A 26,217-nucleotide genomic window follows, 5' to 3' on the forward strand; every position below is an offset into this window, starting at 1 on the left:
TCATCTCCATGTGTGATTTTTTTTTGGTGAATTTAGACAACTTTTTTATTGTGGTTTGCACGAGTTTTCACGAAGATTATGGTTTCCACTGGATACATTCCTGTGATTTAAACCCCGATATTTACTTCAATGCTTTTAAAGTAGTCTGATGCACTTCTTCAGATAGATTTAGAAGGCCATAAACCCAGCTTTACCCTCAGTTTCACGGGATCGGAGACAAACTGGAAAGCCAAAGTAGTAATAAGATGTACTCATGTAAAAATGGAGAGATGTTTCGGACAGTTCTGCATCGTGTAATGTTAATAAACCTTTGATTATCTGGCAAACGTGGCATTACAAAAAAAATGGAAATGCCGCACAACTTTGCTCATGCTGGTTCATCAAATTTACACAAAACTCCTCTTGCCGAGGACATGGCTTCCCTCAAAAGAATCACGCTATTGTACATGTGAAACACACGAAAAGAACACACTAATTACATTGGCTCAAAACTTACAACACAACACAAGGTAGTGTGTACTACCCAACACAGTATAAATTATGCAGCAGCAGTAGTGCACAATACACAGCGCATACGAGACTGCCCTGATGGGGAACCATCCTCATCGTCTGTGCCGCTGTCACTATCCTGATTACTGTTTGATCTCATCGAGTCTAGACCACCTTCAAGGCAAGACAGATGATATGCATGGCAGCAGTAGAACATGATGACAGAGATGTCCTGGATAGGCAATGGATCGAAGCACAAGCAACACCGGGCACCACATCTCGTTCTGGACTTCATATCTAGAGCCCGGATGCTAGATGATCTCTCATGCCCCCGTGAGGATCCATCATCAGCTCTGTTTCCATGTACCTCCTCGTCCATGCTTGCCATGTAGACCCCACGCCGAGCCTCATGGTAGTATTTAACCAAAAGGTTAACACAGTCAGCCTGAACAAGGCAAGTTTTGGATGGAAAATACTCAGAATTTGAGACGATTGAAATACGGAGAAGCACGGTATAGGAAAGAAAGTTAACCTTAAGTATATCATTGCATCCATTACGCAATGAAGTTTCTGTCCGGTAATCCGTCACAATTTTCACAAGACGATCCCGCAACCTATCAAAAACATGAGTGAACACTCAAACCAGGGGATGAAATGGTTGGATTAAGGATTATGGCAGATCGTTTAGAGCATTTTTGCCAAGGTTTCAGTCATGTAAGAAATTTTGTAGCCCATAATTTTTTACGATAAATTTCAATGGAAACATACCGAGGTATTTCTAAGCCATCAGGAACCAAACTGACAATGTACAGAGGATCAAGATTGCCAACAGTATGTTCCAATAGATTCCCTACCTGCTCAACAGTCACAGAAATTAAACTAAGAAACAAAGATGCCTCAGTCTAAGGAAGATTAAGCACCGTTTATTTCAGTTACCATTTCAGGCTTCTGGAGGCATTGTCTAATCAGTTCCTCCCACAGTTCATCATCATGTTGCTCCGTAACAAATTCAACAGCCTGTATGCATTTATGTTACTGTTTAATCCCATATATCAACCAGAAATGGTAATATAATGGATAAGCAAGTTAGAACCTCCTGCATGTCTTCCAGTTTGTTTATAATTGTCGAAAGAGCTTCCTTAGCATTGCCCATTCGACCAAGGACAAAAACCTGCTCCCTTACAAGTTCCTTTTGTGCAAAGATTTCATATGCCTGAATAACAATAACAATTTATCAAGCCCATATAATTAACTAAAGAGAATTTTATGATGTGATTTTTTGGGGAAAACAATGACCTTGTCAAGCCTGTAATGCTGACTGGTTCGGAGGAAGGGTAGTAGCATCCTTGGCTCATATTCTGCATAAAGCTCCACCTATAATGAAAACAGTTTTGACTTGCAAGTTATTGTCAAAACACAAAGTAAATGTAAAAAAAGCAATTGGGGGAAATGGACATAACAATGAGGGAGGCATTATTTATAAGTCCCCTATGTTAAAATGTGGCAAAAAAAGGTACCTGCATATCATGAAAATCCTTTCCAGCATGGATATCTATCTCAAATAAAGCATGCAAATATAGGTGTAACAAATATCTCTTGTCACAGTTTTTACTGGTATGCAACAACTGCTCCACAACTTCATATGGGGGAATGATATCACGATGTTGGATCAGTAGGTGAACTGTTCTTTTATTATCCACTATCATAAGATTGACAACCTGTAGAATATTAAAATAAGTGTTTAAGTGGAGGATATGGAAGGCTTTTTTTCTAAATCATATCACTGTAGAATGTAACTTTGTATTTTTTTCTCGAAAACGAATGTAACTTTGTATTAGCAGCTAAATTCGACTCATCCATTTTGGTACCTTATCACGAATGGCATCATGCAAGTTGTATTTCTCAATAAACTCGAATACTTCAGGCTTCAGGAGCTGAACCAAATGGATTTAATTAGAAAGGACTTTGGTATTTTTTTAAAAAAATATATATTTTGAGATGTGCCTACAAATACAGCAATTTAGGATGTACTTACTTCAGCATAAAGGGAAAGTGCCTTTTCATATTGACCATTGATCACATACAATTCTGCTAATGCCTACATGGAACATAAGACAAAGATATCAATCAAAGAATGAAAGCAAATGAAGTATATATATGTCTTACATCCATTAAACAATGTCCCTCCCCACCTCTTTCAATGAATCAGTCATCGATGAGGAGTTTAGCTGTGGCTCAATGGCAGATATGACCGGTGAAGCTGAGTATAATGTTGGTGGCCAATTTTTTATAGTAGTCAAGAGAAGTTCATGGAAGGAAGGATTGGTGGTTAGAGCAACAAGCGCAACCTACACAAGAAAATCAGAATAATTACAACAGATAGTGTTAAAATTAGTAATCACTTACAAGTTAGCACCACACCTCATATGCAGTATCACTCAGCTGAGGATTTTCTGTAGGTATATAAGGGACCAAAACAGGAAGTTGGCGAAGATGAGCAAAGTGGAAGACCCATCTGTTGCATAAAAGTTTTGGTTAAAAAAAGGAATCAACTAACGCAGAGGGGGAGATCCATCAACATCTCACAAACTCATCAGTGTTATTACTAGATCATCTAACAAAAAGTGATATCTGTGTATCGACATGTTTTTCTAACCTCTCCCATGCTGAAGGAGATCCTCGCAGCAACTTTGGGCAGCGCTGAGCAGCTTCAGCATATTTTCTTTCAATTATCAAGTGATCAAGGTATCTGGAACCCACCTGGATTAACAACATGAATGAAAAAACTTTAATGCATAAAGTATTTCTAATTAATTAGGTGTCCTTTTGTAAGGACAGGTCCTCCTCATATATGGGCTCAAAAATTGTATCTTTTATCTGCATTAGTAGGGATTTTCGTGGCAGTCTTTAAGAGTCTGTGAAATGACCTGTTTTGAAAGGAAACATCTAGTTGTGCATATAAAGGTCTCATTTTCTGAAGAAATAGCTAACCATCATCTTAAATATGGTATCATAACCAATACTAAGAGAGCTCAATCATCATGAGAGCTATTTAACAGTGCACACTATTTCTCTAGTTCACCTCATCAAGAAGCTCAGTGCGTCCTTGCCCTGCCTCAACTGCAGCCAATGCTTTTTCATGGCAACCATGTTGAAGAAGCCAAGCAATATGATCTTCAGCATCTCTAATCAGAAGGTGCAGACTATATCAGTCATGGGATTATTTTGGGGAAATTTTGCCACAGGACACTCAAAACACCTTACTTTTACTGAAAGACACTGGAAAAACTGTTTTTGCTGCTGGACACTACAAAATTGTGTATATTCACTAATGGACATGGTTCAGTGTCCTCCGGAAAATGTATGGACAAGATCAATTCTTTCTAACATTTGCTGGAGGCCACTAACCCATGTCCCATAAGAAATGTACACAAAGTTGTAATGTCCAGCATCAGATATCAGTTTTTTCGGTGTCTTTTAGCAAAAGTGACAGTTTTTGTGTAGCCTGTGGAAAGTTTTCCGTTGTTGGTATGGAAAGGACAGAAACCTAAGCTAACTGAGCAATACAAAAGAAATTCAAACATTTACCTAACATAGCTATACAGCTATAGTCAACAAGAAATGAAACAGCACTACATCTGACATTTTCTTAATTTTGTCAGTAGAGTTCAGTTCTGTATCACGATTTACTCATTCAATCTCAATTAATATAATATCCTCAAAGTGACAATAAGATAAGATTAGATATCGTAAATTGGGGGGTTAATATGAGCTCTTGTTTTGTAACAAACCTTGGCTTTGCAACCACTATGTCCTTAGGAGACACAATGTAATACAAAGGTTCATCACCAGCAGCCCACTGTCCACCTGCATTGCTACTTCCTGAATAATAGGACAAAAGATTCAGGGTTCCTTCATTAGAAAAGTTCCCATCAATAAGAAAAGAAATGTCACTGATGTTAGAGCACGATCAATTAAACCTGAGAAAGGCGCATGCGCAAGAGCATAGTCTTTTGCCTTGTAATGCTCATAACCATGAATAGGCAGAGCATCTGTAGTAAGTTCATCATTTTTCCATGATACAAGATGTATTTCTGGACGCTGTGCAGTTCCCTGCAAAATGTTAGAAACATAACAAGAACATCAATCTCAGAAGCATCATTTTAGAAGCAAAGGTAAATGGTATACAATGCAGATGTAACATATATTTAGAGGTATGATGATTACCTGTCGTGAAGTAACAGAAGTACTAAATGTTTTCTCTTTTTCATCCTCGTCAGGAATATAGGCAAGCACAACTAAAAGGTCACCAAATGGAGCAATCCCAGATATGTGGTAGCCTGTTTGGAATGAGCCCACAATGTCCACATACTTCTCAGAACTAGCTGTGGTGATAGTCCTTTGTAGGCCATTGAGTCCCTGAGATAAATCTGTTCGAATCGCTGCAATCTTGACACTTGTTCCCCATCCAATAACTAAGACTGTATCATCCTAAGTAGGCAGAGATCAGTTAACACAACATGAACTTTTATATCAAACTATAAGAAAATAAAATTTTAGAAGTATGTCTTGGGAGTCAGACACGCTAACAACGCGAATAATTTCATATCAACCAGAAAATAACATGATTACCATGCTCCTTGACACAATTTAAAGTATGATCAATTCATTAAAAATGGGTGTCATGTGTTTTTCTCTGTGTTTTGTGCCTCTGGCTAATATCCTCATGTCTTCCACACACCAAAGTTAAGAGCAGATATTTGACTTATTGCGCATGTATCACCAAAACTTTCAACTTCGCAAAAGTCTTTTGCTGTTGCACCCTTCTAACAATATTTTACTTATATGCTAACAAAATTGAAATTTACCATTACCAGTCGAGGTATATATGATTATATGGTTCAACTAAACTACACATAATCCATATATATAGATATAAAGATATAATTACCTGCCAGACTAAGTGGGGAAGCAAGAACTCTGGTCGAGGAATGCCTTTTGGTCTCTCTATGAATGCAATTCCTTTGTCTGTCCTCATATCATGCACTTTCACCCCTGCATCGTTAGCCCAAGCAAGAAGGTCCGCCCTCCACTTCATCGAATGGATTGGCCCTTCACCATCACGTAAAACCTACATAACCATCGAGCAAGAGATGAGATAACCATTAGAGGTCACTAGATGTATCAGATCTATTATCCTAAAAAAACAACTTACCTTCTTATGGTAACCTCCCCAAGACTTCTTTGTCAACACAAGTACTTGGCCTGCCAAACCACCAGTAGCAAATCTTCTATAGTTCCGGGCATAATTAGGGTCTAGAGCAATTGCCTTCATGGGGCGATGGTACTCAAACTTTAGTTTTTCATCAGTGAAGAGGCTGTTTATTGTCACTGTGCCATCATCTGAGCAGCTTCCTATATATTCACCGTCCCCATCAAAACTTATGTCGTTGATAGTTGCTGTGTGAGCAGCAATTTCTTTCACCTACACAAAACGTAAAGCACAAAGAGATGAATATCAGCACACGAGTGTAGCATTTCTACAGATTGAATCTACATGGGATGAACAAAGCCATTTAATCACAGGCTTTAGTTTTGCATATCATGTGCCATTCTTTGGCTCAGTCGCTTCCGCAACCAGAAGACTCTGAAATTCGAATCAGAACAACACTACAGTCGTGTGATCATTATTACCAAAACTATATGCATCACATGATTTCAAAACGCGATGAAGGAAGCTAGCAGCAACCCCAATTCTGTACATCTACGTGTCTCCAGCAACCATGGGAGCGTCTAAAGCCAAATCAGTTTCGGAGATAAATCACTCGAAGGTCCATCATTAAACTGGCAAGTAGTTTTGACCCAGCAAGCATAGAGGAAGCTCCGAGAGCAGTCCCAATGCCACGATCCCGTCTCCCTCCACGCCACACCTTCGCCCATCCCCATCACATGCCCCAATTCCGCGAGGGGAGAGCGCCCTGGGGCGAGGGGTACCTGGTTGCCCTGGAAATCGAGGATGTGGAGGGTGCCGTTGTGGGTGCCGAGCGCGACCATGCGGTCGGCGACGGCGATAGCAGCCGCGGCGTCGGTGGAGAGGATCGCCGGCACGCTCCCGCCCAGCCGCTGGTACTTGAGCCGCGGCTCCTCCTCCTCCTCCTCGTCCTCCTCCTCCTCATCATCGCCCACTTCCTCCTCCTCGCGCTCGTCGTCCCCGTCATCGACCCCCGCGCCGTTCTGCAGCGGCAGTTGGGCGCCCCGCGCGCGCCCGGTGGACATCCTCTCGCCGCCGGCCGGCCGGCCCGCCCCACGCCCGCGAGATCTCCCGTTCCGAGACGATTTCCGGCGAAGCCGAGGACCTGCGTGTAAAAATTGCTTTTGTTTCGGTGCCCGTCTATCAATTTGTCGTGAACGCCTTAAACTAGTCGAGTGAATGATCGAGTGCAGCCGAGCCGGGTCCGGCTGGCGTACGCGTACACGGTCGAGGTCGAGCCAGCCAGAAAAGAGGGGGAGAGCCATGCGCCGGGGCCGGGCCTTCGGCTCGTGGTCGTGGTGTGGCCGCTGGGCGCTGGCCGGCCGGCCGGGGGTCGGCGGGTCTCCATCGGTTTCGAGTGCTGGACCGGGAGGAGTGGGTACACGTGGGCCTCCAGGAGCTTCTGGCTCGGTGGATTGGTCTGGACTGGAAGCCCAGCAATTAAGAATGTCATCGTCTCGCCATTGACGTCGTTTCTCGCTGGCGCTGGCAAACAGTAAAAGCACTTGTGTCACCTAAAGAAGGTACTTTAGGTGAGTACTACACGCTATGGGAAAGATCACACAACTACAGTTATCTCAGTTTCGAGTACCAACGCTAGACTCTAGAAAAAAAATAATATTCATGTACTCTCTCCTAATAAAAAAACGTGCTTGGTTGTTAAAAAACAAGGTTTTTATTATATCCAAACTGACATAGCAAAAACATGCCTCCACATGGGGAGTGATCTTGCTGTACTAGATGAGCATGCGAAAGGTGATAATTGCAGTACCAGATGACACTTGTCGTTCTTCAAAAAAAGATGACACTTGTCCAGAACTTACAGATACAATTCTAGCTAGATCAGCTGATGAGAAGTCTTGTGATTCTGATTCAAGCTCGTTTCATGAGGCCTCTCGGGCTTCATCCGGACTTTCTTTATGAAAGGCGGACCATTATACTTGAGAAGAAGAAAAAGATGAGCCTGCGAAGGGAGCAGCGTCGTCGGATTATTATGCGTTATGCCTTAGGGATTATTAGGCACGCGCGCTCTCTACCTTTCGGCGTTTCGATGGCGATCCGGACGGCGGACCTTGACAAAACGACGCAGCAGAACGCGTCACGGAGGCACCGACCTGTTTGAACTGAACGCAACAGCGCCACGAGCCTCTCTTTTTATCTTCCCCGACTTTTTCTATATATGCAATGCAACTGAACGGCTCTTGTCCACGGGATCAATGAGATGACACCACATGGGCTAACAACGTGGGCCAAGGAATACTGGTGGGCTAAGCGGGCCCGTTGGTTCAGCTGGGCTACGCGGGTTGCTTTGCATGTGCCAGACTTGCCTGTCTGCCAGGGCGAGGAGAACGGAGGCGGCGCGACGGTGACCATGCGTCCATGCCCGACCGACTGACCGTCCGACACGGCGCGCCGGGCGCCGGCGTGATCTCGAGGGAACTGCTGCCAAGTGGTAGAGCCCACCCGTGAGGCTGTGAGCCGTGCCCGTGGCCAACTTGCCGCCGCGGCCGGTGGGCCGGAGCACCACCTGGCCTTGGCGGGCCGTCTCGCCGGTGCCGTGGTCCACGCCGAGCTGCTACTGCTACTGCTTGCAGCGGAGCATTGAGCGAACATGCGCCTGCTCCTGCTCTGGTCCTGGCTCGGCAAGGCTCTCTGCAAGACTGCAACCGTCCGTCGCCAAGCCAAGGGGCCTGTGCTTCGTGTTGGCTTCCGCGCCGGCCGTGGATTGACCGTCATGGCTGTCCAAGTGTTCATGGCTGGGTCTGCGCGCGCACACACTCTGGAATCTGGACTCTGACCCTTGTTGGATATTTGGAGCAGCAGATTCGGCGGTCCCCAGCAGGATGTGGATCCATTCATTCCGGAGTTCCAGGTAAAAGCTGCTGCAGTCCACTGGCTTTTCTAGCAGTAACTCACCTGCTCGAAAAGGTTTCACTTTCACAGCGCAACAAGGGCGGCAACGCTGAAAACTTTACACACCTCCCGTTCTTGCTGAACATACCATGAACGCAACACAAGGTAGTAAAAAGGACGATCGAACCAATGCTCCGTCAACCAAGCAATCAGCTTTACAAAGGGATCAAGAGGAAAATCGCAAGCTATATGTGACAATTATACCAGAAAAATAAAAGAAGAACAAAAAAGAACAAGAAGTTACTCATGGCTTACTGCTCGACTCCCCCGTCACCGTCAGCAGAGCCTAGGCAAGCCCCTGCCGCCGGTCTGGTGGCAGGAGGCGGCGCCGGCGCCGAAGGAGAAGGACTTGCCCTTGGCCATCTTGGACATCTGGCCCTTCATCTCCTTGCACGCCCGCTCCAGCTCCACCACCCGGCTCTGCATCCTCTGCAGGTTCAGCCGCAGCAGCTCCTTCTCGTCGTCTTCACCGCCGCCCCGGCCGCCGCCGAGGTCCACGCTGCGGGTGGCGCGGCGGGTGACCCTCCTCCTCGGCGTCTGGGACTGGGAGCAGGTGGACGGGTCCGGCCGCCGCTCCTTCGCCGCAGCCGCGCCGGGCCCGGGCTCGCTGATGTGGAGCTTGCACTGCTGCGACGAAAGCGCCTGTACCGCCACGCCTGGCGGGATCCGCCGGTTCTTGGCCAGGTCCTTGCACGCCTCCAGCGTCAGCTTCTCGTAGTTGAGGCACCGGCATAGCGTCGTGCGCTCCTCCAGGGACAGTGCCGGGTGCGACTGCATTCATTCAGTCATTCAGTCAGAACGGCAAAATTCAGAGCAGAGATTGCAAAAAGTGCATCAGTAAAATGTTAGTGATCCATTCAGAAAGCATTGGATATTGTCAAATCATCAGCAGAAAAAGGTACTGTAGTACTCATCTTCTGCATAAACTTTCCTTATTGTGGTGATCAAAGGTAATTGTTTTTTTTAATGTAAAATGTTAGTAAATCATTCAGATAGCATTGGAAAATGTCAAACATCAACAGAAAAGGTAGAAGAATGCAGTGCACGATAACTATTCAGTGCTTTAGGCGTGTCTGATCTGACCATGCTTGTATTGAACAAGGAAAAGCCGTGGGTGCGAGGGAAACCACTGTGCACAAACACAAAGGAATGTGATGATTAAAGAAGATCCATTTGATCATGGAAAGCATCAAAGGCCAGGCTAAAGGCAATCTGGCACAAGGCCCGCTGATGAAAGGCTCCCGAGGCACCAGTAGTAACAAATAAACAAAGCCGGGATCTTAATTGTAAAATAACCAGAGATCAAGGCAATGGAGAACCAACAAACTCGATGGGCTCATGACAAGGTGGATCAAAAGCGCCCTGCAAACAGGGCAAAAGGGTAAAGCTACGTCTGCATGCATGCAGGTAAAGTTTTTACCCGCCATGTCAGAGAAAAAGAACTTGCTGAACTGCTAGCTGCATCCATATCCTACTCACACCCATTCACAGCAGGTTTAGGCCGCCGCGTAACATCGGTTGTTCATTTGTGTAATAGCAAGCTAGGGTCTTTGTGGTGGGTTGGTCCAGCTACGGCTTGTTGACCTCCGGCGCTCTAACCAAGCGCGTTGTATGTTCGACATTTTCTTCTTAAATACAATGATACGCAAAGCTTTTGCGTATTCGAGAAAAAAAAATATCCTACTCACACCCATTCACAGCAGAGAATGTATAGAGGTTAGAACTGAACCACAGATGATATGCCAAGATGTGCCAGTACTACTTGGTTTCCTGTGAGAAGCAAAGTAATCATTTTAAATTAACCTTAGCTTTATTTTAAGTTAAATTTCTCTAACCTCGATTATGATTTTAGAAATGTATTATATCACATGTTCAAATCTATCAAAATATATTAGATGAAGAATTTGATGATATAGATTTGATGTTCCAGATGGTGGTGGATTTTTTCTACAAACTTGATCAAAGTTAAACAAGTTTGACTCAGAACAAAGACAACGTGAAATAACTTGTAACTAAAGACGTACGTACATGCCATAGAAATTCCCAGTAAGGTCAAGTTTTATTTTCGAACAATTATGTAAGTTCAATCGGTGGACATGAATGGGAGGTTACTTCAGACACACCTAATGGCAAAGCTTGTGGGTTTGATGAGCCAACGCTAAAGAGGTTGCAAATTAAAGGTCCCCCCATAAGCAAAGTACCAGACGATCTATCTGTCCATCATTAGCATCCCATGATACTATCATAGTACCTTTATTCAACTGCTTTGTCATAGACTAGACGAAGAACGGTCACCAACAAATGGGAGGAATTAAAAAAGAAATATGCAATGTCTGAAAGTAAAACGGAAGATGCTAGAGAGACAGTATCAGTGTCGTCGGGCCTGTTTGCTTCAAAGCCTAGCAAATTTATCTGATCAATCCCAGGCTTTCGATTTTTGATCCCTAGCACAATGCACATCCTTCTTGATATGTCAGAGTGCAAACCAAACAGGCCTGTTGTTGTCTCACATGCATCAACAAGAGGATAATTTAACCAAAACCCCTCGAATCTAAGATTTCACTCGTGCTATCCTCGGAGTTTTCACCGTCAGTTCATTCAATGGTGTCCAGCGACATGCTGATCGGTGAACAGCCTAGTGCAGTGTCCATCGTGATACCAATCATAAACTGACAGGATATTCGCTAGCCGCCACGTAGGAGTAAAAACGAAATCCCGGTGCCCTACACTGTAATGTCTGCTACCACTAGTCCACTACCATCCTAGCAATTCTCAGTCAGGACCCACGCCCACCATGAGGCCAGAGTAACTGGCGCCAAGAACCCTAGCATTTGATTCCTCAGAATTTTTGAAAATTCAGAATGTGAAGCTGGAAATCTGCCTAAGAAGAGAGGGCATTATGAATATTGCGAAGGGATAAGAGTAAATTTCAGTAGTACTAGTTTCTACCAGCAGTAACTTGTAGAGTATCCCCTTTTCTCTGAATTTTTATTTTACTATGGTACTATAAAGGAGTACCGCCATATCTGCCCCTAGGATCCTATGATAAGCTACTCAGTAGCCTGAAGCTTTCAGTTATCATGTCCGAATCATGATCCCAAACAGTAGCAGTACTATGAAACGAATCCACTACCAGTACCAGGATGAAAAAAATTTGGCAATGTGTTCACTGGAGAAATTAATTTTCAGCTGATGCAACTTCAGCAGTCCCCTAAATCAAGTTCGAAATGAAATTAATCGACTTGTTTTCTAGATGATGATTGATGGATTAAAATTATGTTCTTTGCATCTTTGGCAGTATAGCATTAGCGGAGTGGTAAAGTTTACCTCGAGGTAGATGTCGAGCGCCCTGTACACGCCGTCATAGCAGTCCCTGGCCGCGTCCGGCAGGCTTTCGGCAACGGCGAGGAACTTGGACACCTTCAGGCCGTGGTCCGGCGAGATTTCGCCGAGGTACTTGTCGAGCAGGCGCCCCACTTTCCGCATCCTCTGCGACGGCGCGTCGGCCTCCTCTTGGGAGGCAACGAACACCCTGACCAGCCTCATGACCAGGTTGACGTCGTACACGCCGCCGTCGTCGCCGGAGACGAGGAGGTCGTCGAGCGTGGCCTGGTCCAGCATCAGCCCCATGAGCCGCTCCAGCTTGTGCCTGCACTCCCTGCTCAGCCCCACCGCCGACACGATCCGCAGCACCCAGAAGAGGCCCCGGCACGAGAACGCCGTGCCCCCGACGAGCGCCACGCCGTGGACGGCCGTGTCCGCGAGGCCGGCGAGCGCGGCGCCGTCCCGCTCCCCCTCGCAGAGCGCCAGCGGCCTGCGCGTGGCGGCGCGGAGGTAGTGCAGCAGGAACCGCGTCAGGATCAGGTTCTTGTTCTCGACACCGTAGCAGCCGAGCACGCGCATCGCCTTCTCGATGGTCGGCGGGGACAGCGACGTCATGTCGTCGAACCACCACTCCCTGCCGGCGCAGGGCCGCATCGACTCCGGCGTCTTGGTAATGGACGACGACAACCGGCCGAAGCCCACCGTGTCAGGCGACGAGGAGCACGACGACGAGGACCGGTTCGTCGGCGTCCCCACCGCGGCGGCGGCCGCGGCGGTGGGCGTCTCCGGGGTGGCGGTGATCTTGGAGAAGAGCGCGGAGATGAGCCTCTCCAGGAGGCCGGACGCGTCGGCCGCCGCGGCAAAGGGCTCGCAGCTCCTGACCGCGGCGAGCACGTCGCCCCAGGTCCAGTAGCAGAGCCCGTTCACGAAGGCCTCCGCCTGCGCCAGCAGGTTGCAGGCGCAGACCTCCTCGGTCATCTCCAGGAACACGGCGGCGCAGTGCAGGAGCGGGAGGTTGGAGGGGCAGAGCAGGACGCGGCCGTTGTTGTAGCAGAACCTGGCCACGAGCTCGAAGCCGTCGGCGCCGCCCGGGAAGCCGGCGAGCTTGATGGACACGGCTTCCTTTCTGCCGCCCTTCTTCTTCTCCTGCCTCACCAGTGTCCTCAGCGTCCCCGAGAAGGCGCACATGACGCTCTGTTACATTGCATTGCATCGATGGTGAGACGAGATCAATTCAGAAGCAGAAAGAAGACAAAAAAAAAAAAGGTTAATTTCTTGATCTGAGGAGACGCCTTAGGAAGAAGAGAGAACTTGGCACGCGGTGTGAGTGATACGTGCCTGGTGGAGATGAAGCGTGTGATGGCCATTGATGTGCACCTTGAGGTCGCAGAGCTCATTCATGGCTCACGAGAGGAGGAGGAAGAAGAAGAGACGGAGGGAAGAAACGGGAGGTGATGCACTGCAGGCAGTGGAGTATAAAATAAAATCTGGGGAGGCGAGAGGGATCGGAGGGAGCTGGGGAAGATTTGCCTTGTGGTTTGCTCAGCCTCAGCGGCCTGGGACCGGCACTCCCCTCCTCAAGGCATGACCATGACCATGCACAGTCACAAGCTCACAGTGGTATAGGTAATAGGTGCAAGTTGAGGGGGGAGTGCGCGGGCATGCATGTGTCCCGTGCAAAGATTGTTGGGTGACTCACGCATGCTTCCTAAGAAGAAAACAAAAGCAAGTTTTGGTCTGGGTAGGCTCCAGGTTCTCTGAACTCCTCACTCTTCACGTACTCTTCAGTGTAGGGCTTGCTGCTGGGCTCTGCGGCGCAAAGCTTGTAGAGCAAAAAAGGGACCTCGCCTTCGGAATGCACTAGAGCTACAAACAAAAATGCATTGGTCTGTTGTGCTGCTCTGTTCAGAAATGGGGAGATCTCATTCGTGGCTGGCTGGCTACTGTGGTGGGCTGAGCTTTTGGTCTCTGTTCAGAATCTGTGGACGACTGTACATGTCAAGACCTGATCAACATCAACGCATCAGAGTGTGCGCAACAAAGCTTTAGCTATGTCAAAGCGTACAAGTTCCTTTTAAAAAAGAAAAAGGATAAAAGTAGCTCATTAAGTTGACAGATGGCAATGCATTTGAAAAGGTTTATGCAGTCCACTTTTGATAGCAAAGCAAGCAAGGATGTCAAGAAATAGGGTTAGTGTTTTTTTAGGACCACTGTATACACGTAGATACTATACACACACTCACTTTTATGAGTGGTAAGGCCTCATCTCTCCCTAGTTTGTCACCATCTAGGCCTCACTTTGTCAATGGCTGCCTCCTACAGTCACCTTCTATTATCACTGTCGTCACTTCTTCTATCCCTAGCTACCCGAACCCGTTGATCAGTTGTCCGCGCCACCATCGTCTGCTAGTGGGTGGTCATCTACCACCACAACCTTGTCACGTCACCGCTGCGCCCACCACGCCCACCAGCAGTCTTACCTCTAGGCCGCCATCTCTTATTGGCAAAGGCCTCCTATCTCGCGTCTTGAAGCGTAACCTCACCAGAGCCCTCGTTGGAGTTGGGGATCATAACTCTAGCATGACAAATGGTGGCGGAACAAAAACCGGTCATTCAAAACCTCTAAATCATTTAACCTTTAGGCCTTGTTTGGATATAGACGGATTCATTTTAATCCATGTGTATTGGTGTGGGTTGGGGTGGAATTTAATTCAAGTTCCACTCCAATCCACCTCAACACATGTAGATTGATTTGAATCCGACTACATCCAAACAAGGCCTTAATCAGATTTTCCCTAAATTTAACTTGCTATGCAACTTGCTAGCTAGTGTTTTTAGCCCGTTCCTCTTTATCATCCTACGCCACCTCAAGTACACATGCTATGATCCTATGACTACGCGCCGCTTAAAGACTTGGCAGGGAAAAACAATTCACACAGAACAAATAAGAGACCAGGACGCATCACCGCTCTTATTTAATTGACCCGTGAGGCCATGACAGTTTGTTCAGGCATGTGTCCTTTTGTCAGGGAGCTGGTGCAATTGCCGTGGATTTTACTAATCTGAAAAACTAATTGCGCCAGGTTTTATTTTGTCACATTAATTGGTGGCTTAGTCCATCCAAGGTTTTGTTTTTGTTTCTCCATCAGACATTCAGACAAGCTGTTAGGAATGTGACTGTTGCTCACAGCCTTAGTGCATGTGGGAGTTGGAAGGGAAAGGGCCCGTTTCATGCTTAAATTATTCGGAAATTGGAATCTGAGAGTGCTTGCCGAGGATCGGAGGAGGATGAGCGAAAGTGTGTGTGCATGCTTGCATGCATGCATAGATGGACCATTGCAAGTTTGCAACGTCCTTTTGGTGGCATGTTAATGGATGTAGTTGAAGAAAGCACAAACAAGAGGAGGAACAGGCATGCAACAACAAATGCACTTTCTAGTTCAGGGATTGGCTGTCTGATTGCTATGCTATTACAAGTAAGCATGAAAAGATTTGCACGGGGTTTGTTGTCAAACCTTCAGGGTTTAGCCTCTAATCTCAGGTTAGGTGATAAGCAAAATCAGAAGCTAAGAAGGGACAAATCAGTTGAAGTCTGCTAGCTCATTATTCTAATGGCTGGCGTCGACAGGATTGAGAGAGGGTTAGGACGAATGGCACGATAAGATATAAGATAATCCTGCAGATGCCTCCAAGCTCGGCAAGAACAACAGCAAACAACTTGCTGCTGAGAAATAGTACTAGGAGCAGTAGGTAGCTAAGGAATCCAGTCACAAGTGACAGGAGAAATGCCCTCTGGTGTTAATCTATCAGCAGGTGTGCAGCAACTCCCAAATGTGCAGTCAGTCACAACACCACACAACCAAGTACATCCACCCGTGGTTATGATGCAAATTAATTAGCCATCTAGGGAGTAGGGCTAGAGTTTTGATCAGACAAATTCTGACCCTAAATCGGTTTGACCCTACACATATCTTTCGAGGAATTCAAATACGCGCCGCATTCTACTACTATCACCTAAAACCTCTGAATTCAGTGCCCAACACGACATGCGGCTACTGAATTATGTGGGCTAGTTTCAGTAGCAATTCAAATTCAATACGGTGGTTATTTTACATTTTGCTTGGTGGACTTACTTACATACAGGTAATAAATAAAATTAAAAAGAAAACAAAATCTAGAAGCAGCAACTGCCAATGCATATGGCAAGAACAAGAACAACACTGCTACGAATAGCTTACGGCGAAAACGACCGATCTACGTTTATCATACGCGTTCCATGCATATGCATGGATCGAGCGGAGATATCCACATTTCGCGGCAATTATTCCCGGGGACGGATCGATATGATCACGGGAGATGCTCATCGTCAGGCGGGGGGGACAGGACAGCCATAGGTAGCGTCGGTTAGAATAATAAGGTGTTGAGAAGTGAAGATGAATGTTCTCCTGGTTCCACGCACTCTCACCACGCTCACCACCAGCAACTGAAAAAAAAAAAGGATAGTGACGATTCCCTCGGCGCCACGGCGGGTTGCTGGGCTGAATCACGACTCACGAGCGTTGGAGCTGGAAGCAGGAAAGGGCAAACGGCAAAGAGAGAAGGATAAAGAAGCGCCCCGGGTCTATCGTTTTCCTTGCACGGCCGTGAACGCTCTATTGTTGCTGTGATGCTGTCCCCAGCCTACTACCCTCGTTGACACTGTGGATAGAGCCGAGGAGAGGTGCGACGGATATAATTCCTAAAAGGTATATTTTGTGGACACGAGTTACCCAATTATTTCTGCATCGTGCATGATTCGTTCAAACCCACAATTTAAAGATTTTTCCACCGCTCTATGCTATGCAAAGAGGTTAGAGATATATATGCTGCCCTTTTGTAAACATGAATATAATATCCCGTTGCCGACAGTTAAATTATCTGGGGAGAAGAATACTTTTTTTAACACGAGGCAATCTCTCATTCCCATTAAGCATAACTGAAGTAGAAGATAGTTCTGACATCATTTAGAGGGCAAGAAGAGGGATACAAGTAGGAGAAGCTTTCTTCTAGACACCAAAAGCGGTCACACTAGAGTAATATCACCTACCTTAACTCTAATAATGTCCCCTAAAACAGAGCCTACTTAGTATTTGAGGGCTTCTCCTAGTTTTGATTAACTTCTTTACGGAGCTCAACTCTAGTAGTAGCCTTGAAACCTATTTGTCGGTCATATTACTCTTATTCTTTTTTTTCACTCTCCTATTCCATCACTCCCCTCCTCACCTAGCAGGGCAAAGGATTCGCCGAAAAGGAGGTCGAGGATGAGGACCTCGATGGAGAGGAGCAGGCTTGGCCTTGGTGGCGCCTTGACGGAGGGGTACATTGATGGGAGGAGCAGGTCTGGCCTTGGTGATGTCACGGTGGAAGGGAATAGGACGACGACGCGCGAGAGAGAGTTAGTGCTGGGATTTATTTTTTGAGGGGGGTGCGGTAAAAAGTAGAGAGCTCTATACGCCCCCCCCTAGCAGTTGGGTCAAGGGGGAGATTTAACATGCAAAAATGGGGGAATTTATGTCGTCTTAGTGAAATAGGCACTCAAGTTGGAGGCTATTGGATTAAGCATTTTTTTGCCCTAACACCAAAAAATAATGTAGAGACTATCTTTAGGGTCTCTGTTCTCTATTGAAGATACTCTTAAGTATTACTAGTTTCTCATAAGATTAAGAAATGCAGTAGACGCTTTTTTCAAAAAAGAAAGAAAGAAAGAAAGAAACAATTACTCGCAAGTAGCGACCAATATACAACCAGTTAGAGCGATAACAACGATATCCACTATCAAACGCTAGATGTGAATTGCGAAGGGGAGCTTCCTTTGGAACCGGGGTCTTCAAGCCCTGTCTCTGGGCCGGGAAGATTATCCTGACTTCTCTCCAACATTAGAAGTCCACCATCATGTCCTCCAGTCGATTTCTTCATAGCTGCAGCCAACATGATCTGAACACCTTCAACGACTGCCTCTTGCATCTTACCTGGGATAGACCTGCCCAAACATTACATCACAGGCAAACAAAATACAAGTCATCAGGATTCTTGATGTTTTTTCCTTCCAAACTAGGCTAGTTATTCTGTTGGGAAGCGCGCACGCACACACACAACAGTATCATTTTTCTCTTTATTGACAAAGTGTTCAACTTCTTAGCGTTCCTTCTAAACTAATAATGGGCCTGAAACTTGAACTGGAATCCTAGCCATCCATCTAGATCTGGTTTCGGGCCCTCCAGAATCCTGTCCCATCCAACGATTCGTAGGTGCACAACTAGGTGCCTTGATTTGCGAACAAGTTGTATGTCAACCGAACATAGCTCTACGCCGATAATAATACTCAGTCGGTTAGGACGGCGACAATGCTCATTCCCCTCCTCTGCCCCAATAATTTAGTCATTGGAACGAAGGTGGATATAGACGAATGATGGATAGGTCCCATGTACCAGTATCTACTAGAATGGATTTGAGGGACCTGATTTGAGGATGCTGAAGTAAATACATAAAAAAATGCCCTTAAAAGTAGAGGGAGCTCTCAAATCAAAAGAAATGGTCCCAATTTGAGGGCTCGGGTTGGAGATGATGTTGTTGGAGGCTAGATCAATAAGTTAGCTCATCTATTAGTCCCCCTCTTGGATGTGTAGGGCTAATTTTGATTAAAAAAAAGAATTTGATAAAAAATAGCTAATATTTAGTTGGCTAACAATTAGCTCAATAGGCCCTTAGAAATGGCCATGAAAAGCCTGATGTCCTTATCTCAAAGGACTCACAAAACTCCGACACAATGACATCATGGAAGATAGCTTTTGGAATGCAGAATCATACACAAGTTTTTTTAAGAATTATTTTATTTTCATATTTAAAATAAAAAACATTCCCACATTCCAAATAGGAATTTTACTGGAGTCAGTTTGCTGTGCTGGAAATTTCAAACCAAACATTACCTACCTCGCAGCATTCTCAAGATTACATTTAATCCTCACAGTTCTACTTTTCTTTTACGGCGTTCACAGTTTAACCTCCCTATCAGCATTCTCAAAGACGATATATTTTAGTGCACTTGGGTCTGTGTTGTTCCCTTACATTTCCCAGTCTGATTTGAAGTGCAAAAATCAAATCAAAGAAGATAAAAAGTTGTCTCTCTCCCTCGCCAAGCCACCAAGCTGAAACATATGCGATCTCCTCCAAATCCAAAGGCGGCAGTAAATCGCAATCGAACAAGTCCACAACTCGGCCCAATGCCGCAACGGAAAGCTAGTCCACGGAGATCTCACGACGCCGGAGCCCGCCTAGGCGGTTGCACGAGGACGAGGACATGATCACCGGAGGGGCCGGGGGCGCGCGGTGTCCACGTGGCGTCCCCCAGCGCGGCAGAATCCGATGGCGCGCGCTCGCCATTGGCCGGCGCTCTATCCATCCTACCGCCACCGAGATTTCCCGCGGGCGGGGCGGATCCTGTGGCTGCCCCGCGCCGCGGCGCCGCTATTAATTAATATCTGCCGTCCTGCTGCTGCTCCCTCCAACGGACTGATCAGTGACCGCTAAAGCTAACCACACCAAACCCCCCGGCCATGGCGCTCGCGTCCACCTCCGCCACCGCGCCCGCTGCCGTGCTCAAGACCCCGTCGTTCCTCGGTGCCAGGCGCGCGCTCGCCAATGCCGCCGCCGCTGCCAAGCCCGCGCCGCGCCGCTCGCTCGTCGTCGTCGCCGCGGTCGCCCCCAAGAAGTCGTGGATCCCCGCCTTCAAGAGCGACGCCGAGTTCATCAACCCGCCATGGCTCGACGGCTCGTAAGTCATTTCGCGCTGTCTTTTCTTCTTACTATATATATATATATATGCTAGTAACTGAACTGAGATGAGGAGATCGGACAGCCGAATTGACCGACCATGACGCCGCCGCGCGCGACTTTGCTTGCATGCAGGCTCCCCGGCGACTTCGGGTTCGACCCGCTGGGGCTGGGCAAGGACCCGGCGTTCCTCAAGTGGTACCGGGAGGCGGAGCTGATCCACGGGCGGTGGGCGATGGCGGCCGTGCTGGGCATCTTCGTGGGGCAGGCGTGGAGCGGGATCCCGTGGTTCGAGGCCGGCGCCGACCCGGGCGCCATCGCGCCCTTCTCCTTCGGCTCGCTGCTGGGCACGCAGCTGCTGCTCATGGGGTGGGTGGAGTCCAAGCGCTGGGTGGACTTCTTCAACCCGGACTCGCAGTCCGTCGAGTGGGCCACGCCCTGGTCCCGCACCGCCGAAAACTTCGCCAACTTCACCGGCGAGCAAGGCTACCCCGGCGGCAAGTTCTTCGACCCGCTCGGCCTCGCCGGCACCGTCAAGGACGGCGTCTACATCCCCGACGTCGACAAGCTCGAGCGGCTCAAGCTCGCCGAGATCAAGCACGCCCGCCTCGCCATGCTCGCCATGCTCATCTTCTACTTCGAGGCCGGACAGGGCAAGACGCCGCTCGGCGCGCTCGGCCTATGATTTTGCATTGCATGCTGCCGGTGCCGACGACGACCGTGTCGTGTCATGCTGTGTACTTGTATTCATCGATCGATCGAATTCGAATCGACCGAGTTAAATTCTCGATTGGGCGCGTGGCGTGGGTGAGGGACGTATGGCTTCATCTTCATCGGATCAGACGCATTGAAATGCAAACAATGGATCAAGCTTGCCTTGCTTGCATGGGATTGATTGGATATTTGGATTGGAGATCAAAGAAGAGCGTAGCAGCAATGTACTGTCTGTGTTCGTGACAGCAAATGGGGACTTCTTCTCTGTTTTTTCCTCTTCCGTGTATGTACCATGTAATGTATAGTTTGTGAATGCTAGTCTTAGTTTTGTTGAGCACAATCGGGGATTTAACCGGAGAGTTTTCAATTTCAATTGAAAAATGTTGGCTTATGCTCCTAGGATTTCGTTGACTTTTGAGAGGATAAACCTCTCTTCAACACTATGCTTTGACAGAGTCATCTCTTGGAAAGATGATCCAAACTCATTTGTCTAGGTCAATTGCTACAGCGTTTGTTACTGATCTAGTATGTCCCTTATTTCTTGGTCCTCGCTGAGGGTGAAGACTTATGAATTCAGGACCAATCCTAGACTGTTTCGCGTGAAAAAAAAGGTATTGCAGAAGTCTTCCCTGTTTCTTGATCTAGAGTATGCCAGTAGATGAAGACCCCTGTTCTTGGGCTAGATGATCTTCTCCGTGCAGCCCACATGATTTCTTTGGCTTTGCCTGCCCGGGCATGAGCCTTTTGGTCAACAACAGTTTTCATCCTAATGACATGGAAAAAAAAATCCAATTTACCTTCTCAATAATCATTGTTGTTTAATTTTCATTCATAATCTATAAAACCATTTGTTTTTGCACCTTAGAGTGATTTTTATGGTTTCTTTTTAGAAGAGGGTAAATCGAACTAAGTTGAAAGTCTATAAAAGTAAATTAGAATAAAAATATTTTTATTAAAAATCATAAAAACATAAAAAATACAATTTTAAAAATTATCTAAATATTCTTACATGAAGAAATAATGCAACTAAAAATCCTAAAACCTAGTTTAATAGTAAAATTATTTTATAACAAAATATTAGGAAACTAGTTTTATTTGTTTTAAAATCATGTTATATCAATATATCTTATGGTGCCTATCCTGGAAATCCTAGGTATGGTGGGTGGGCAGAACATTTTGGTAAAAAAACAACCGCTATGTTGTCCATTCCTTTAACGACGACAATGTGTAAGAGTAGATGGGTGACCGTAAAGGGCATAAGTAGCCCATCTTAGATTGACATGTACCGTTAGATCTTAGATCTAAAGAAAAAGAATCTAAGGGCCTGATATGAGATGGGTAAAAAATTTTAGGTGACAAATATTTTAAAATTCTTTAACTCTACATATAGTATAGATAGATACTCCCTCTGTTCCAAATTATAAGTCATTCCAAGAATCTTGGAGAGTCAAAGAATTTTCAAGTTTGACAAAAAAATATACAGAGAAATATAAAGATTTATGTCATAAAATAGATATACTATGAAAATATAACTAACAAAGAATCTAATGATACTTGGTTGGTACCAATATAATTTTGCTATATAAATTTGGTTAAATTTGAAAACTTTGACTCTCCAAGATTCTTGGAATGACTTATAATTTGGAACGGAGGAAGTAGATAGATAGATAGATCTGGGTGAAAATTTTCTCACCTTATATGACATGACATGACATGACAAGAAAGTGATCTTCTAATTTTTCAAACAAAAAATGGAAGTGTGTACTAATGATAATCGAGGTCCAGGGCCGGGCTGGGCCTAGGGCTACTAGGGCCATGGCCCTAGTCGGGTCGATGGGCCAACCCAACAAGGCATTTCGCATCGACGGAACGCGTTCCGTCCGGGTCGGGCCAGCGATCGACCCATCGCCATCGCGGCGAGTCGCCGACCTATGTCTCTCGCCCGCACGGCCCGTTTGTGCTCTCACACAGAAGCAAAACGTCATTGCTGCCCTCTCGGCTCTCCCAGTTCCCCACCCTGGTTTCCTTTCCTGGTGAAGCTTCCAGAGGGTAGGGAGGCAAACCAAATTCGATTCTCCTTCTTCTCATCTCAGGTAGCAGTCACGCGATGAATCCGGGAGCGGCCAGATAAATTCCTCCTGGACGAACCCTAATTCCTCGATCAGTTTTTTTTTTCTCTGCGGGGATTAGTTTTCACCGAGTCCTTCTGGTGCTGGGCGTGCTCGTGTGCAGGTTGCCAGGTTGGACTCCATGGCGGCGGCGCTCGCGGTGACGGACGAGGTGGCGCTGCCGATCCGGGCGGTGGGGGATCTGGCGGCTGCCGCCGAGGTCTCGCGGGAGGAGGTCGCCGTCATCACCCAGTGCGCGGCGCTCGGTGAGCTAGCTACCTTCGGCCCCGTCTTGCCCTCTCTTCATTTTCTTCCTCATCGTATGCTCGATGTCCGCGATGAAGGGCGACTTCGTGCGTGCGTGCGTGTGTGGATGCAGGAACCTGTCAATTCGTGTTTTTTTTTTTGCTTGCTTGCATGCTTCAATTAGCGAGCCTTCTGGTGTGGTTTCGTCGAATGGGCTCATTTTTTTAGTCAAATTTGGAGTAGACATTTGGTTCTTAGGGTTTCGTACTTTAATTCGGGAATTAGTTCGTCAAACCATGCTCCCGGGATCGGGAGTAGCCCATCGATTAGTTCCAGGTATCTTTCCCCCTTTATTTTTGTATGCAAAAATGATAGAAGACGATAGGAACTGCACAAACACTGCTCCCTGTTTGTGATCCAGTGCAAGCAATGTATACTTGCTCCAATTTTATTAACATGGTACACTTTAGGGAACCTTGCTGTAGTTTCCTTTCAGCTCTCTGGACCAAACCTTATGTTCGCGGGACTTCCTAAACACCTGCTATTGGATAAAAGAAAAAAAATGTGTTAGTATTACTTGCTGTGTTGTTTTTTTTAAAGAAACTTCTGATGCCTGTGCCTCAAACTGTAGATTAGCAGGGTGCCTATCATGGGCTTTATATTTTAGTGAATCATTGTTGTAGTAGTTTTAGTTCAAGATTACAGATTTTTTTTATTATTATTACTTGATCTGCACATGCTGAAGGAAGAATAATAATAATAACTGAGTACCTGGTTGAACTATGGTAACTGGCACCTGCGTCTGAGACTAGAGTTCAGAAACAAGTGCTTTCTAGAATAGACCTTATCCTTCATATCTTTAAACTCTTCATTCATCTTTAGACTTCAGTGATTCGTCAGCTTCACAAGGTCCTCCTTTGATAGGTATAGGTCTTCTGAATCAGAATCAGAAAATGCAGTTCGTTTAGTAATTCTCCTCTTCCTGTTAGACTTGGATACAGAATCATGTGAACCTGCTTCCTGTGCCTTCTCGGTTCCTGGCACATTATTGGCTTCACTTGAAGCTTTAGTACTCCCTCCAACGCTTTTATTAACCCCATCATCTGTGTGTTTGTTTGTCTCCATATCATCTTGTTGGGGGGCTGAAGTTGAAAACCCAAACCTATGAAATGCAGATGTCGAGTATGGAGCCAGCTGATTCAACAAAGGAATGACCTGCTTGTAAAACAACTATGTGATAAGGTTATTATAACAATAAAAAAACAGTAAAATTAAACGAGCAAACGAAACAAGGTATTAATCGGACGCTGAAAACGCATACCCACTCAGGTGTTATTCATGTCTACCTATATGATATTTAAAGTGTGAACGGAGAACCCAAGAAAGCATTCCCTATTTGTTCAAATGATATTGACCCTAAAACCCACATCAAAACTTCATGATCAAAGTGAATTGCTCTACACACTAATCTTCCTATCGCTATTTCACACGCAATGGAAAATATGAGGTAAAACCATAAAAGAAGAATATATTTTCTAGATCAGCCAGAGATGAAAGCTAGGATTATACTTTCAAAAAGGAACTTTTTTTTTTTGCCATAGATTCAATATCTGAATTTAAATTTAATGGATCAGTAATATGCTTCCGGACTATGGACTAGCCCATGTGTGTTTTTATGGATAAGCGGAGTGCTAGTATTCCTGATTTTGGGAGCCTATATTATACACTTAATAATGTTTGATTTTGATTTGTGCTAGGCTTTGCTATGCCATCCTCGTTATGTGCACTTTGGTGTATTATCACAAAATTGTAACCAAACTATTGTTCTGGCATGCAACAGGTGGAAAGTTGCCTTTTGAGGATGCATCAGTTGGTGCGGTTCTTGCAGTCATTAAAAACGTGGAAAGCTTGAGGGAGCAATTGGTTGCTGAAATCAGTCGGGTGCTGAAAGCTGGTGGAAGAGTATTGGTGCAGAGCCCTGCACTCTCATCCAGTCAGAAGGTAACTTATCAGAATTTGCCTTCCTTACCTCGTTTCTCTTGCACTGTTAATATAAAGTGCCAACTTTTATGTCTGTCTCTGTTAGCCAAACACTGATATTGAGCGCAAGTTACTGATGGGAGGATTTGCTGAAGTGCAATCTTCTGCTGCAAACTCGCAGGATAGCGTGCAATCTGTTACAGTGAGTGGTCTAAGTTCATGTGTTATAATATGTCAATATTGCTGTGCAGGCTTTATTTTTTGTGCTAATTTGAACCACTTGTAGGTTAAGGCAAAGAAGGCTAGCTGGAGCATGGGCTCTTCTTTTCCCCTCAAGAAAGCAACGAGGGCCCTTCCCAAGATTCAAATTGATGATGACTCTGATCTGATTGATGAAGACAGCCTTTTGACTGAAGAGGACCTGAAGAAACCACAACTTCCAGTTGGTACAGTAACAAACCCTGTCAACTTAGTTCAACTTCGTAAGCAATAGCCAATCTAGGTTTGGATCCTAAACAGTTAACTGATATTTCAACAGTCGGGGATTGTGAAGTGGGGGCAGCAAAGAAAGCATGCAAGAACTGTACTTGTGGCAGGGCTGAGGCTGAGGAGAAGGTTGGGAAGCTAGAGCTCACTGCAGAACAGATCAATAACCCTCAGTCAGCTTGTGGCAGTGTAAGTATTGGTATAGGATTAAGTGGCACTTATGCTCGCATGTGAAATTCCATGTTCTTGCATACGTTCACTCGGATTAGGTTACTTATGACGTCTGGTGATCTCCGTAAATGGTTCTTGCAGTGTGGGTTGGGCGATGCCTTTAGATGTGGAACCTGTCCTTACAGAGGTCTTCCACCATTCAAGCCTGGCGAGAAGGTAACAGTCTTATCTGTATTTTCCTCACCTGTACCCTTCTAGAGCTGATCAACTATGTCGATTGTAGTCTGATCTGGATTCTGATTTGTGATGCCATGCTCACTGTTGCTTCTCCAATTGGCAGGTTTCCTTGTCTGGCAACTTCCTTGCTGCTGACATATGATGGCATCATCAGATACATGCAAGTGAACATCGGCAAAACGAGGAGATAGGAATACTTCTGTCAATTTGTTCGTTCGTTTGGATGCTACGTTGTTAGTTGAGGTCGATGCTCACCGGTTTACGTTCAAAAAAAATTGATGCTCACCGGAAGAACTGCATTTTAAATAGCTTCTGTTAGCCAATGCGAGCGTGCGTGTGACTTGTCTTTCGGATAATGTACTCGTGCCGATTGTTTGATACTACAAGACGGTGATATCCTACATATTTTCTCTCAAGTTGGCCAAGCGCGCCTCGACACAAACAAGTGTGCATGTGTTGTCAGATTTTGCAGCCCTGGGTGTCGAGAAT

General features: G+C 45.9%; 4 protein-coding genes across 4 annotated transcripts; 2 read left to right on the plus strand and 2 right to left on the minus strand.

Annotated features, from left to right (window-relative positions):
- Nucleotides 286-6,924, minus strand: LOC8070314 (vacuolar protein sorting-associated protein 41 homolog). The gene is made up of 19 exons (XM_002448713.2): nt 6,484-6,924; nt 5,705-5,974; nt 5,441-5,620; nt 4,717-4,980; nt 4,470-4,602; nt 4,281-4,371; nt 3,572-3,674; nt 3,146-3,249; nt 2,911-3,004; nt 2,682-2,837; nt 2,525-2,587; nt 2,358-2,423; nt 2,007-2,207; nt 1,786-1,863; nt 1,583-1,702; nt 1,426-1,506; nt 1,258-1,343; nt 1,022-1,103; nt 286-934 (listed from the first exon to the last, which is right to left on the minus strand). The coding sequence occupies exons 1-19, from the start codon at nt 6,763-6,765 to the stop codon at nt 539-541; spliced, it is 2,850 nt and encodes a 949-aa protein (XP_002448758.1). The 5' UTR covers nt 6,766-6,924; the 3' UTR covers nt 286-538.
- On the minus strand, nt 8,763-13,831 carry LOC8085854 (BTB/POZ domain-containing protein At1g50280). Its single transcript, XM_002448714.2, has 3 exons — nt 13,316-13,831; nt 11,981-13,171; nt 8,763-9,424 (listed from the first exon to the last, which is right to left on the minus strand). Exons 1-3 carry the CDS (start codon nt 13,376-13,378, stop codon nt 8,930-8,932), a joined length of 1,749 nt encoding a protein of 582 aa, XP_002448759.2. The 5' UTR covers nt 13,379-13,831; the 3' UTR covers nt 8,763-8,929.
- LOC8085855 (chlorophyll a-b binding protein CP24 10B, chloroplastic) lies at nt 19,506-20,896 on the plus strand. Its single transcript, XM_002447267.2, has 2 exons — nt 19,506-19,787; nt 19,922-20,896. The coding sequence occupies exons 1-2, from the start codon at nt 19,570-19,572 to the stop codon at nt 20,469-20,471; spliced, it is 768 nt and encodes a 255-aa protein (XP_002447312.1). The 5' UTR covers nt 19,506-19,569; the 3' UTR covers nt 20,472-20,896.
- On the plus strand, nt 22,417-26,190 carry LOC110436322 (anamorsin homolog). The gene is made up of 8 exons (XM_021463062.1): nt 22,417-22,593; nt 22,733-22,874; nt 24,695-24,855; nt 24,941-25,036; nt 25,121-25,280; nt 25,373-25,509; nt 25,633-25,707; nt 25,832-26,190. The coding sequence occupies exons 1-8, from the start codon at nt 22,432-22,434 to the stop codon at nt 25,868-25,870; spliced, it is 972 nt and encodes a 323-aa protein (XP_021318737.1). The 5' UTR covers nt 22,417-22,431; the 3' UTR covers nt 25,871-26,190.

Source organism: Sorghum bicolor, chromosome 6 (genome assembly GCF_000003195.3).
Source record: "Sorghum bicolor cultivar BTx623 chromosome 6, Sorghum_bicolor_NCBIv3, whole genome shotgun sequence".
NCBI lineage: Eukaryota > Viridiplantae > Streptophyta > Magnoliopsida > Poales > Poaceae > Sorghum > Sorghum bicolor.

Excerpts from the sequence above, each read along its gene's own strand:
- LOC8070314 (XM_002448713.2), bottom strand. The coding sequence starts at position 6,765 with ATGTCCACCGGGCGCGCGCGGGGCGCCCAACTGCCGCTGCAGAACGGC. Across the intron at positions 2,588-2,681 it reads TGACTGATTCATTGAAAGAG|GCATTAGCAGAATTGTATGT; the intron begins GTGGGGAGGGAC and ends TGTTCCATGTAG. Across the intron at positions 1,104-1,257 it reads GATGGCTTAGAAATACCTCG|GTTGCGGGATCGTCTTGTGA; the intron begins GTATGTTTCCAT and ends TGTTTTTGATAG.
- LOC8085854 (XM_002448714.2), bottom strand. The coding sequence starts at position 13,378 with ATGAATGAGCTCTGCGACCTCAAGGTGCACATCAATGGCCATCACACG. Across the intron at positions 13,172-13,315 it reads ACACGCTTCATCTCCACCAG|AGCGTCATGTGCGCCTTCTC; the intron begins GCACGTATCACT and ends GCAATGTAACAG. Across the intron at positions 9,425-11,980 it reads CGCTCGACATCTACCTCGAG|TCGCACCCGGCACTGTCCCT; the intron begins GTAAACTTTACC and ends GAATGAATGCAG.
- LOC8085855 (XM_002447267.2), top strand. The coding sequence starts at position 19,570 with ATGGCGCTCGCGTCCACCTCCGCCACCGCGCCCGCTGCCGTGCTCAAG. Across the intron at positions 19,788-19,921 it reads CCGCCATGGCTCGACGGCTC|GCTCCCCGGCGACTTCGGGT; the intron begins GTAAGTCATTTC and ends GCTTGCATGCAG.
- LOC110436322 (XM_021463062.1), top strand. The coding sequence starts at position 22,432 with ATGTCTCTCGCCCGCACGGCCCGTTTGTGCTCTCACACAGAAGCAAAA. Across the intron at positions 25,037-25,120 it reads ATAGCGTGCAATCTGTTACA|GTTAAGGCAAAGAAGGCTAG; the intron begins GTGAGTGGTCTA and ends AACCACTTGTAG. Across the intron at positions 25,708-25,831 it reads CATTCAAGCCTGGCGAGAAG|GTTTCCTTGTCTGGCAACTT; the intron begins GTAACAGTCTTA and ends TCCAATTGGCAG.